This window comes from Austrofundulus limnaeus, unplaced genomic scaffold (genome assembly GCF_001266775.1).
Source record: "Austrofundulus limnaeus strain Quisiro unplaced genomic scaffold, Austrofundulus_limnaeus-1.0 Scaffold4, whole genome shotgun sequence".
Lineage (NCBI taxonomy): Eukaryota > Metazoa > Chordata > Actinopteri > Cyprinodontiformes > Rivulidae > Austrofundulus > Austrofundulus limnaeus.
The window spans coordinates 3,731,153-3,744,991 of NW_013952406.1; the positions used below are offsets into that span (position 1 = coordinate 3,731,153).

At 39.1% G+C, this 13,839-nt stretch overlaps 1 protein-coding gene across 3 annotated transcripts; it reads left to right on the top strand.

Moving 5' to 3' along the window:
- The first annotated feature begins 3,564 nt into the window (after nucleotides 1-3,564).
- zfand2a (zinc finger, AN1-type domain 2A) lies at nucleotides 3,565-9,729 on the top strand. Of its 3 annotated transcripts, none has more exons than XM_014023710.1 (10): nucleotides 3,565-3,750; nucleotides 4,296-4,399; nucleotides 4,492-4,586; nucleotides 5,025-5,156; nucleotides 5,233-5,384; nucleotides 5,461-5,586; nucleotides 5,685-5,760; nucleotides 5,843-5,919; nucleotides 9,130-9,214; nucleotides 9,414-9,729. In XM_014023710.1, exons 2-10 carry the CDS (start codon nucleotides 4,345-4,347, stop codon nucleotides 9,450-9,452), a joined length of 837 nt encoding a protein of 278 aa, XP_013879164.1. In that variant the 5' UTR covers nucleotides 3,565-3,750; nucleotides 4,296-4,344; the 3' UTR covers nucleotides 9,453-9,729. The 3 variants fall into 3 exon arrangements, with proteins under 3 accessions (XP_013879164.1, XP_013879170.1, XP_013879179.1); XM_014023716.1 differs by having other exon boundaries at nucleotides 3,569-3,750; nucleotides 9,130-9,264; XM_014023725.1 differs by having other exon boundaries at nucleotides 3,569-3,750; nucleotides 9,130-9,260.
- Nucleotides 9,730-13,839: the final 4,110 nt, after the last annotated feature.

Genomic DNA, 13,839 nt, shown 5'->3' on the forward strand with positions numbered 1-13,839 from the left:
AAAAAGGGTAGGTCCTCTGGATGAGTTCTTCTTTAGTGAAATGTTTCATCTCTCCTCCAAGAGACTTCTTCAGTCTGATGAGTTTCAGGTGAACTCGGCCTTATAAGCACTGCCTCCACATGAACAAACAGGTTAGTCACATGCAAAAGAGGGCCATCGCCTATAGCCTTGATTAGCTCTATTGTTCATTGAGGATCATGTGCCCCATCACCTGACCCGTGTCTTGTTATGTGTTTGTAGTGAGTGCAAGCGGGGCTCGACGTCCATGTGGAGGCGGTGCTTATAAGGCTGAGTTCACCTGAAACTCATCAGACTGAAGAAGTCTCTTGGTGAAGAGACGAAACGTTTCACTAAAGAAGAACCCATCCAGAGGACCTACTTATTTTTTTTTCTTTTTGATTTTTTTTCTACCTGGATTACTGAGATGCATCAGGACAACAATTTTATAGCTCACTCACTTAAAACCGCTGGGTTATTTTGGTATTTAAGTGGCAGCTGGGGTGAAAATTAAGTTACTAAAAATTGAGTCAAAACATTTGTAGCACGGTTGGTTAGATGAGTCACGTCATTCTTCACAGTCAGACATTCTAATCCAAAAGTTGACCAAACTGGACTTGACTGGAGCTCTGCTTTATGTAAAAGTGTAAGAAACTACTTGTAAGCAGATTGGTTTTGTTACATTTAGTTTACACTAAACAGTGATTTGGGTTTCTTAATAAAGCATTAGTTGGTGTTAGCTGATGTTAATAGTGCGAGCTGCACAAGTTGTAATAATTTTTTAAGGTTGTTTTAGGTCAACATATTGGCAGCATGCAGCAAAGTCACAATCTTTGGTTAGACTTAACCCAGTCTGTTGGGTCAAACTGGGTTGGGTCCACATTTCACACAGAACTGGGTTACAGAGTGGCTTATTTATTTTTACTCAGTGGTTTAAAGAGCACCAACAAGCATATTAAGGCCAATGGGGAGGGTAGGTGTCTTGTTTGAGGTTCCACTAGCTCACTTCAGGGTCTTGGGGTTAAACTCCCAATCCTCCGATCAGAAGCCAAACATTTCACCAATTCAAATGACAGGAATGCCACAATTCATAAAACTACCAAACATTACAGGTATAATCTTTTAGTTAGGATACTCACCTGTATATGTGGCCTTGACCCTATTGGACCTTTGCTAAGCCAAGCCTCAACGTCCTGGAGGGTAAATTGTCAATAAAAAGACATTTTGCGCCCTCTAGAGGCTATTTTTTGTCAGTTCTGTCAAGAGTTTTCTGAATCAGGACGAATCTGACAGCATAAGTTCATGAATTTTATTCAAAACAAGCTTAACTGAAGTAGAACAACCCCACCTCCCCCTCAACCTTTTGATAGAACTTTAAATAATATTGTGCTCTATTTTATGATGCTTTCACATTGAAAGAAAACCTCTGATTTTACAGTGAACGTTTACAATACATGTAAAAGTGAGCTGCTATATGAAGACGTCTGCTGCCATCAACTGGTAAAGCCTGCAGCCAACACTAAATCACCAGCAGCTTCTCTTCATGCAAGAATCATCATTTTAAGCTGTTGGRTTGCAGGAGAATGCCCACATGAAACTACGCTGAGGTCAATTTCAGTCCACTATTACTGTATAAACCTAAATCTAAGAACATCTAAAATCCTTTTTTTTTTCAGAAATTATGATTATGTTTTAATGTTTAATGTCATATTGTAATATTAGAATTATATGGTTCTTTCACACTTTTTATTAAACTTGAGTTATGCACATTTAACTAATTTCTCTATTTAAATATGAATCCAATCATTTAAAGGACAGGATATATGTCTCTGGCTGACAGGTCAATGACAAGTTTTTTTTGAGAGTCTCCTATATTGCAATTCAAGGATCAGTCAATTACATCTATAACGAGCCTCATTAGGCAGAAATTAAATTTCTACCCAGCTAAAACATAAAGCGAGATGGATGTGTTTCACACTCAGCACAAAAACAAAATCCTCCATTGTTTAACTCACTTGTGTCAAGGTAATGAAACAAAYCAGATTTTCATCCCTATGAGAGATTTTAACAAATATTCCACGTTTAAAACTAATATCTTTAAAGTACCACACGTGTACAGCTGGATGATTTAATAAGACATTCTTAGGTATTGAATTGTAAAACAGAAGAGGCAAATATGACACCCAAGTTAGTAGTTTGTTTAAGAGGGAGGTTTTCTTTTCACTCAAGTGTTTTCTCTCTTCAGCTTTTGTTGATGTAAGAACAACATAAAACCCAAAATCCACACTAAAYTGAATTAAGAAAATATTACTCTGGAGGTGCCTGAGATGTCTCATTAGTAGTGTTGATATTTATTACTTTATATACTAATTTGATTGCCAACAATTAATTTATATGTCTGCAAAATTACTTGTTTGACAAAAAAAGTGGGGGGGTGTTTATGCTGGACTGAGCAGTTTGATGCATTGGTTTGAAGCAGCAGTGTTGTACAAGATGTCAGGTGACTTTAGGATMTCACAACAGAGGGGCAGCTGAAGTCAAAACTAGTCAGATGCTGCTACAGCTGCTGTACCGGATCAGCTTCACCTCTGTGGTGACTCAGCTTTGCTCTGATTGGCTGAGGGCTTCTCTGACACGCATGATGTGTGGTAAGGCTTTTATTATCCAAACTGGATGCTTTTAATGAACACCATAGTTTCATAAAACAGTTATTATATATTATATATATTATACTGATATTTAACTCTATGATGAACACCCAGATTCTAWAGGGAAAAGTAAAGTAATTCAAAAATATATGAAAACTCTCTCTGCTTCTGGTTTAAAGTACAGTCTAAAGTTTTCTTTGTTTTTTTTTAAATATGTAAAATATACAGATTTCATTTTTAGATTATGAAGTTTCCAGTTTTAAGCTACTTTACAAAAAGTCATTCCATGGCCTCAGTTTTAGGCCTCAAAAGGAACACTTTCTTCAGTTGTACTGAAACAACAGGCAGACTGAGACAAATCAATACAAGCAAGTCTCTGAGGACGATTCACAGACAAAAGGTGAAGTTATAAAAGTTACTATTCCATTAGAAAGATACAGTAAGAATTTAGTTTCTGGTAATATTTGAAATTAGTTACTGAATTTCTTGTACATTACCATCAACGGACTGCACTTCTTTATTGTGACCACAATAGGGCAGCTCAGATACACTGTTTGACCAAATGGTAAATACAAAATTCAATATTTACTCATATATTTCAAGAGTTTCATATGTTTTTGGATAGGCCACACTCGTGCCTCATGGAAAAAATGCATACATATATGTAAAAACATAAATTTACCTAAAAACAATTGGAAAATATCAGTAGCAAAACAGTAATTTATCCTTATAAAAGTATATTTTACAGTAATTCTGTTTGTTTATTGAGATTACTCTATGAGTGTAATTTGGTTAAAAGTAATAAGTCATCGTGGTGTAAAGATCTTTCTAGAGCCTGCCTGWTATTTCCACAAAACCACACCAGTCATGATGAATCGTCGTGAAGTAGGACGTCAGTGACGTCATGACGTAGGAGGAGCGTGCGTCACATATCTAAACAGACGTGAGCTCTGCGGCTAACAGAGGAGACATCGGTGTGGAGGGTTTTGTACGTTCTGTACGGATTGAAACAAACTACAAAGTGACTTTACGCAGATCATTTGGAACGAKGTCGTTTATTTTTTATATTTTCATAAACGAAAATCTAAGAAGACAGGGGGAGCAGGTGAGTTAAACCGATTTAAATCGAGAGTTAGCTGATTCATCATGTTAGCATAGCAAAGCTACCTGTCAGAAAATACACCAAAAAAAATAAATAAATAAATAAAAGGTGTTTGTTATTTCATGTGTTTGTTCTGGAGACGTAAAAAAAACATAGTTTAAAGTTCACGTTTTTTTCTGTAAGTCAAGTTAAATTTGTTTCAAAGCTTCGTTGTTTTGTTTTTTTAAGCAGGTAGTTGTTAAACTTGACTTAAAATATTTTATCGGAGTTCCTTATATAAGGATAATAATACCCCCTCACCCCCCCCCCCCACCCCCCGGTAATACGATCATTATCCTGAGTTGTTATTGATTACACAATCAGCTGCCGGTAAGCTAGCTTAGCCATATTGCTAACAATTTAGCAAACTCATGTAGGTGTAGGAGTCACGTGACTCTACATAACTAGTTGTTTTGTTAATGGGGACCATCCCTGACAGTTCATTAAAAACTTCCCTTATAAGTCAGCTAATTTTCAAATCTTTATTTTATTTTATTTTATTTTTTCAGATTATAGTAAATAAATAAACATCTTGTCAACTGAAGATAATTTGTAGAAATGGAGTTTCCAGARTTGGGAGAACACTGTTCTGAGAAAACCTGCAAACAACTAGGTGAGTACAGTCTGCAATAGACTTAACTTATGCAGTATTTATTTACCCTGCTAAGTCTGATCTAAATCATAAAATAAAAAAAATGTTTTCAGATTTTCTTCCAATGAGATGTGACGCCTGTGAAGAAATTTTCTGTAAGGATCACATAACCTATGCAAACCACAAATGCACATCATCTTACAAAAAGGTAAGTGATTACAAATGAATGTGTAAAGTAAAATATAACGGTCACATTTGRGCTTAAATTAAACCTAGAGATCACAGAATAAACGTGTGTGCATACACAGGATTCTTAGTAAATGCAAAAATCTTACCATTTGTCACAGGAGTAATTTTTGATTTCTGACAAAGTTGAGATGGCGAAGAGATATATTAAGCAAACAGTTGAACATGGAGCTGCTAGCAAGAAGGAAAAGAGGCAGTTTGCAGAGAAGGTATATGGATTAGTGAAGGAGAATGATGAAACACTAAAGGGAGGCTATTGATTGGTTGAGATGGAGGCAAATGATATGCTGTGGCAACCTTAAAGGGAGCAGCGTAAAGAAAAAGTTCTTGATGTTTTTGAATGAATTTACTCAGTATTTARTGCTGTAAAAATATGTAATTTATTGTTTATTTTTTGCAGGATATCCAGGTCCCAGTGTGCCCATTATGTAACACCCCAATTCCCATCAAGAGAGGAGAGATGCCTGACATTAAAGTTGGTGAGCACATTGATCGTGACTGCAAATCAGACCCTGCACAAAGAAAACGAAAGGTCAGGATAAAACTCTTATTCCTTTTCCGTTATTGTGATTCAAACTAATCAAAGAAATGTGTGTTTTTCTTTCTAGATCTTCACAAATAAATGTTCTAAAGGTGGCTGTAAACAGAAAGAAATGATCCGAGTMACCTGTGATCAGTGTCATTTAAACTACTGTCTTAAACATCGACACCCTTTAGACCACGATTGTAAGACCGATGGGAAACCTCTGTCCAAATCTGGGTGGGTAAAGACTCTGCTGTTCCTATATCTGAAGTACCACGACTCAGGCTCATATTAGGTTGAATATTTATCGTAGACATGCTGCTGTAATGAGGTCCCAAGGTGGTGCTACTTCTTCTGCCTCTGGCTCTCGCTCATCTGGTTCAGGAAACCACAGACCTGTTTCAAATGGTGTGAGTTCAAACAGGGCTCACAGCACTGGGTGAGACATATCTTGTATTTATTTATTTATTTTTTATAAATAGTCTGCTTTCCAAATTCTTAACAGCCTCATTGATATATTTTTTCTGTTGTTTGCAGCTCTCTTCAGCAGATTCCTGCTTCTGTTTCAGCACAAAATGTAATCCCACCCTCAGCATRGTTTCAGGCCGGCATGGTGATTCACTACACAACAACTTTAAAACAAATTTCCCATGTAAGKAAAAAAAAAAGTCAACACAAACATGTTTTGGTTGCAGACAGAGGAACAGGCTTTACAACGAGCACTGGAGATGTCTTTGGCCGATTCGAGGCCGACCGTGCAGCCGACTCTAAGGTGAGTCAGCTGTTTTGTCATCTCGGGCTTCCTGTCATTTCAGACCACGTCCATCAGTGCTTTGTGTTCAAACAATGCTTGTTGAATGAATCATTAACKAAACGTGCATTTAACATTAATTAGATGTGCTTTTATGATTAAAACATACCAGTGTTGTTTTCGTTAACGATGACAAAATATTTTCGTTGACGCCCCCTTTTTTTCATGACGATAACAAGACGGTAACAAAATAAACACAGCTCTTTGATGACTGAGACGTGACGAATCGTGTGTGAGTTTTCGTAGACGAGACTGGACAAAAATGTTAGTCGATGGTCTGTCAATCATTTAGGATGCAGAGTGGAGGGAGGGACAGCAGCACTGTTACACACACGTGTACACACAGCAGCACAGAACATTTCCTCCTCTCATTCAGTAAAGAAGGAAGACAAACAGCCTGCGCCGCTTCGCAAAAAATAAAAAATAAAAAAGTCCATCACCTGTAGCTTAACCAGGGAATAACATCTCCACCATTAAAAGCTGTCGCAGATTCATCAGAAGCTGTTTGTTTACGTTCATGATGAAAGTAAAACTCTTCTCTGTCTTTTGTTTTTATTTATTTATTTATTTTTTTACCGGGGAGAGTTAGCAACGTGCATGTCAGTGCTTCTGTTCTAAACAAAAGCCTGGTGCATGTAAACACTCGTTTGCACAAGTTTAATAGTCTACTAAGTTTAGGACTGCATGATGTCCATTTTTATAAATAAGATGCATCTTCATCYTCCTGGCTGACAAGTTTGAGTTGAACATGTGTGTTCCCCTTTATTGCTTATAATAATGGGCATGTGTGTTTTGTATGTTCATTGCACTTTAGCAAATTCTTAGAAATAAAGCCACAAAGTGAGAATGTTTTTGTTTTGGGCATTTTTTAGAGTAACACAAATTCACAAATGTTAACACAAATTACTCAAATTAATTTGTAAAGACTATTATGTTGTCTTTTTTTAAAGACTAAAACTAAACAATTTTTTAAGCTTTCGTCGACTAAAACTCGACTAAAACCATTAAATATAGAAATGACTAAAACTAAGAAGTATTTTTGTTCAAAAGATTGACTAAAATTAAAATGGCAGTCAAAAACAACACTGAAGCAAACACTCTTGCACTCTTAATCAGTCTTTTTTTTATGAAATGTCAGCAAAATTTAAACAGATTTATGTAGGTTATTCAGTTTCTAAACGGGTGTGGCACAAACAACACAAATCCACAAAGTTCAGTCTATGTGGTGAAGGAAATATTAAATTGTACAACAGAAGTCAGGGCTATGAGAGGAAACCAAAAGTTCAGCTTGTAATCTCATTTTACCAATCTCCTTCATGGGGCTTAAATATTTAATAACACTCATGCATAATGGAAATCTTATTGTACTTGTGAAAATGTTTTAGTTGGCAGATTGCCTTCAAGGAAGACGCTGAGTTTCAGTCTTCCATTACAGAGTAAAACTGGAAGCAATTTTAAATGTTATTTCTTGACCATTAGAATAAACTAAGAATTACATTTTGTGATGACGGGAAAAAGCTTCAAAAGTTATTTTATAAGATGCTCGAGCTCTTAAAAATGCTGTGTTGACATTTTCTGCACAAGTTTGCATCTGAAGTAATTAACTGAGGTGGGACACGTCTAAAATCTAGTGTCATAAAGTTAGCCCTTTTTTTAACAGCTCAGTAAGAGTCACCATGGAAACTAAAGATGAGCATTTACTTTGCTTGTAGAGGAGGRTTAATATGAAGATGCTTGATTTTCACTGTTTTTGTTTAATTTTCTAAGTGTTACAAAGACTATGATGTAAAATAGTTTCATTCTCAAAGCTGTCGAGGCGAACATCCACAATACGGCAGAGCACAGTTGTGTCGTTAATGTTTTATGCTTGAACTGCATCTAAAATAAAATTACTTATTAAAATACTTATTTTTATTAAGCGATTTTAATTTTGTCCAAAACCATTTTTTTTAATAACTGACAGAGTTGGTTACTATCCTTATCCAAGGATCGGCCAGTCTCCCTAAATCATGGAAATCAGTGCCGATAAATCGATTAACAAACCACAGTCAGCTGAAGTTACTCTCTTTCTGCAACACAGAAATCATTTATTGACTTGTTTCTTTTACGCCACTAGTTATGGAGAAGGCTGCTCCAACAATAACATTAGCTTGCTAACGTGCACAGTGGTGCTGCGAGGAAAAGTGTCCCCTGTGAAACGGTCATTGGTGGGTGCGATGTAACGTTCTGAACGTGTTCAGGCTATTTAAACCGGTATGTCTGAAAATCAAAAAAATATAACAAAAATAAAACCCGGTTTTCGGTACAAACCTGTATCCAGCCCAGAACTAGTCTGTAGGCGTTTCCTTGTTTTCAGCAAGGAGCTCGCTTGTCTAGGAAAATCAAAAATAAAAAAAAAAATCTCTGAAAGTTTAAATCTGAAAGGAATCCAGCTGTTTGTTGGACTTAAGAAACCCGTGGCTGCGTGGTCCTGATGCTCACCTTTTCAGGAATCTGCGAGCAACATTTCTGTCATTACCTGAGTTAATTTATTTATTTTTACCTCGCTCAGAGTTAAAAAGCACGACAGACTTCTGACTCTGCCCTTCCAGCTTTGTGGATATTTGGTGCATCACCGCACAATCATTTTTTAAGTGCCGTCACTATGGCTGCACGATATTAGGAAAACCTACGATGTGCGATAACAGTGCTTAATATTGCAAGAACAATAGGACTTGTGATAAATACATAACATAAGTATGTAGTGTTAATGTCTTTCTCTTCTGGGTTCAGAGCAAAAAAAATAATCCATTTTATTTCCAGCATGATTTTTTTTTTTAATATGAAGAGATCCAGCCAACTGGTCAAACACGTGAAAGGCTCCATTTGATTGGTGAAATACTTCAAGACTGATTCTGTCTAAGTGAGAAAACTTGTGAATGCAAACTTTTGGGCCAGCCATTTATTGCAGTTTATGCAGTTTTTTGCACAGGCAGTTATCCCAATGACGATAAATTCTCGATATATTGTTTAGCCCTAACTGCCYCCATATTTTAATACTGCAGCGGACCAAAATACAGCCTAATGAACACAGGTGAATAATAGCTCTAACAGGGTAGCAGCTAAAATAAACACAGTTGTTTAGTTCACTCAGTCCTTCAGGTGTTTTCATTCAGCTTGTTTTCATCTCAGCCCTCAGGAACAGGAAGATCTGGCTCTGGCTCAGGCTCTCGCTGCCAGCGAAGAAGAATTCAGACGCCAGCAGCAGAGACAACAGGTACCCGGAAAGCTTATGCATCACTAGCATGCTAACAGGAGCACATGTAGGTACATACTTGTCATGACAACCCCATATTTTTTTATGGGGGGCAAAGATGAAAGACTAATTTATTTTAAGTAGTTTTTTTTTTTAGTGGTTGAAGATGCGTTAATGAAAGTACGCTTTAATTCTGATTCAGTTTTCTCTCTTTGTTCAGGGGAGGGAGTCCAAACAGTCTACCTGCCGCCTTTCTTAATCTCTAAGCACCACTTATGTTTCAAGCTGTGCTAATTATGTCCAAGGAGATGCACATCTGAAACGTCCCCATCGAAGATGGAGGGATTTTTTTACATGAAGAACTACCACATAGCCGAGATAATGCCGCCTTCTACGCATAAAAGCACATCCACTTTTCAGCAGGATCTGTCATTTTTACTGATTAGTTGCTCTTGTAAATATTTTCTAAAATCAATCACAATGAATCTATTATATTGCCACATATGAATATTGAATAAATTAAAGCTGCTCTTACATTTTGACTTTGTCGCTTCATTGACATTCTGCTTCAACTTAAAGTGATGAAGCTTTGTATCAAGGCAGATATGGGAGTCCATCAGGAAAGTGAGGTGGAATAAATTTATTCAACATTTTTAGCAGAGGTTTGATAAATTGATGCAAGGTTTTTTTTTCCTGCTCTGTGTTCATGTGTGTGATAAAGCCACAGCTAKGAATTGGAATATTTCTTAATTTAACCAACAATAACTGACTCTTACTAATTGAATTTATAGTTTTAGCCTTTAGAGCAGGGCTCAGGGGAGCCACAGTTACCAAAGACCAACAGCTCAGGGGGCAGACAAACAGCCTTTATTGTTATTATATAAATTTTAATTATGATTTAAAATCTAATTTTACTTTAAATGTTGACATCTAGCTTTGAATGAACTAATCAACGGTTTAGACTGAGCTGACCCCCATACGCTGTATCAGGCCTGTCAGTTGAGCAGCTCTGCTATAGGCCTTCAACAGGAACATATGACAGTAATTTGGGTCAAACTGAAAAAATGTCATGAATACAGATCATTAACAGAGAGAACTTATATTTTTTTGCATATAATTTCAGTCATGCAGTAAGTTCTTCTAGTAAAACTGCTATTGTAACTATGAACAGCAGGGGGCAGTAATGCAATACCACACTAATCCTTAATTTCCTCTCAGCATGCTCAGTTTGTTTAACAAAAAAAAAAAAATCTATTTACCAGAACTGAACTGAGCTGAAGTCTGACATGTTTTCTCTTTCCAGAGATCCCCCTGTCATTGAACTCGTCGAGCCTTTTGTGTCATTATTTCTGCCTTTTGTTGAAATTAACTAAACAAACCATAAGAGCGGCCTTGGAAAATAAATTATCTAACAAATTAAATGCCATATTTCCACCGGATCACATTTAATTACAGCACACAAAACTGCACTCGAGGTTTGATCAATTGTCGCATCTTTCTGCATGAATTTCCATATTCATGAGCAAAAAAGTGATTTCTTTGGACTAAAGTAAGCTTCCACTGGGCTGCAAGGCGATGACTTATTGTTGGAATACATAATCTGCACTTTTATCTTGTAAGAAACAGAAGATTGCAGGCAACTATGGACCATTTAAGAACATTTTTTCCACCACTTTTGCAATATTTTTCTAGTCGTCACAGGTGGAAGAGCAACTACAGACAAATTCAGCAATTCATCTCTGCTTATTTCTCCTTCCTGATGACTTTGGATACATCCACTGATGTCAGTATTAAAAGACAAAGAGCAGAAATTAAAGGTAAAAATGACCAGAAATAGGACGGTTATGTAACACTTGAAAAGAATCGCATTTTCCTGGAAGGACATGGCAGTCTTTTGTAAGGTTTGTGAAAACTGGTTTCGTCCGTCCGCTTTCTGTCGCTTATCCGAGATCGGGTCACAGGGGCAGCAGCCCAAGCAGAGAGACCCAGACTTCCCGCTCCCCAGCCACTTGGACCAGCTCATCCGGMGGAATCCCAAGGCATTCCCAGTCCAGCCGAGAACATAGTCCCTCCAGCGTGTCCTAGGTCTTCCTCTGGGGCTCCTCCCAGTGGGACGTGTCCGAAATGCCTCACTAGGGAGGCATCCAGGAGGCGTCCTAACCAGATGCCCGAGCCACCTCAACTGGCTCCTCTCGACGTGGAGGAGCAGCGGCTCTACTCTGAGTCCCTCCCAGATGACTGAGCTTCTCACCCTATCTCTAAGGGAGAGCCCAGACACCCTGTGAAGAAAACTCATTTCAGCTGCTTGTATCCGTGATTTTGTTCTTTCGGTCACTACCCAAAGCTCGTGACCATAGCTGAGGGTAGGGACATAGACCGACTGGTAAACCGAGAGCTTCGCCTTCTGGCTCAGCTCCCGCTTCACACCTTCCAAGGAGTCCAAAAAGGGTGGGTAATCTGAGCTTCTTTTAGGCGCATAGGCACAAACAACAGTCAGGGCCCGTCCCTCCACACATAGGCGGAGGGAGGCTACCCTCTCGTTCACTGGGGTGGACCCCAACGTACAGGCGCCGAGATGGGGGCCAATAAGTATGCCCACTCCTGCTTGGTGCCTCTCAGCATGGGCAACTCCAGAGTGGAAGAGAGTCCAACACCTCTCGAGGAGACTGGTTCCAGAGCCAGAGCGGTGCATCAAGGTGAGTCCAACTATATSTAGTCYGAACCTCTCAACCTCACACACCAGCTCAGGCTCCTTTCCCACCAGAGAGGTGACATTCCACGTCACAAGAGCCAGCTTCTGTAGTCGAGGATCGGACCGCCAAGGTCCTCGACCACTGCCCAAAACACATTGCACCCGACCCCTTTGGCCCCTCCTACAGGTGGAGAACCCATGGGAAGGCGGACCCATGTCTCCTCTTTGGGCTGTGCCCGACCAGGCTCCCTGGGTGAAAGCCCGGCCACCAGGCGCTCGCCAATGTGCCCCACCTCCAGGCCTGGCTCTAGAGTGGGGTCCCGGTGACCCATGTCTGGACGAGGGAACACTGACTCCATTTATGGTACTTATMATAGGGGTCTGGGCTAGGCTTTGTCTCTCCCTCACCTAGGACCTGTTTGCCTTGTGTGACCCTACTGGGGGCATGAAGCCCCCGACAACATAGCTCCTAGGATCATTGGGACACTCAAACCTCTCCACCACGATAAGGTGACAGCCCAAGGAGAGGTAAGAAGAGAAAAACTGGTTTCACAGCTATTCTTTGTAGGAAATTTGTAGTTTGAAAAAAATGCAGTAAACTAAACCTACAATGATTATAATGTAATCATATTTCTAAAAATATAGCTAAACACTCACTGATGTCAGTACATAATCCAGAGTATGATCAATGCACTCTATATTTTTTTCATGCTTTGATTTGAGACAATGTTAAGAAATCCTGCAGGATTATAAAAACAAGAGAGGGAAAAAAAGCACAAATGATCTTTGTGGTAGTTTTAAAGGTCACTCTGTGTGGAAGTAACATTTACACCATTGACAAGTTTAAGAGAAATCCTTTTTGCCACTCTGCCTCTGATCTTGTCTTTGCAGATGGCTCTTAGGCGTGCAAAGCTGATGCACCTGGTGCTTGTGACAAAATAGCTTCCACTCAGGAACATGAGTTCTCCACTGTCTCCTTCAAATTTGTTGCCATTTAATGCAAGGCTTCCCGCACGAACACTGCTGAAAAATTGGCAATCTGCTTAAGACTTCTGCAGAAAACAARGTAATTATTCATTCTCATTGAATTGTAGTATTTGCTTTTGTGTATAACATTGAGTCTTTGTCTCAATGTGATTACTGGGCAGAAGTACCAGCATGCAGCTGTGTGTGTGTACCTGCCTCCCAAAGTGCTGCTTTAAGTAAATCTGCCCATGTGGTGAGAGACAGCATGGCCGGTGTCAACACCCCCACAAATGCATCACTTTCACACAGTGTTGTAAAACATATACTCTGAAGACGGCTTTGGGGGGCTGTATCAGGGGAGGTTTTAATTTTTTTTTTCAGAGAGAACATGGCCAATTTACTCTGAAAGGAAACCTTGATTCAGCGAACATGTCAGATTTGTAGAGTGAGGATCAGATGGCAAGCTGAGAGCGGCAAAAACCATTTTGATCCCTCTCATCCACGCRGAAAATGGTTCTGTGACTGAGCTTTATAGGTTCATATGTTTTAACYTTTTGAGTCCTGGGCAGAGAGGTGATTTCATCATTTGAGGCATTGCGCTCCAGGCTATCTGTCAAAGCATCAAGTCTGACTCTGAAACCTGAGAATCACGACGTGTAATAATACAATTCTTTCAGCTGTTGAGTTAGATTCTTGGTGCTAATATCTGCCACACAGACAAGGTTTAGTGGTGCCAAGGATGCTGTCAGCCTCTGCCCTTGTYTTGCTGTTGGATCAGGTCCGTGAAGCTGTGGGTGACAGAGTGCAGGAAGCTTTCAGTCTGACCCGACTTTCTCAGCTGCTGTTAATTTCCCCGTGTCAGATGAAAATGTCTCTCCTCTGTCCTTTTGTCAGGGACTGGCATTCTGCCCTGACCCATTATCTTTAGCTGACCATCTGGCAACGATGATCCCTCTGACTTTTAGTTCCTGTTGCTTTCGTTTAGCTT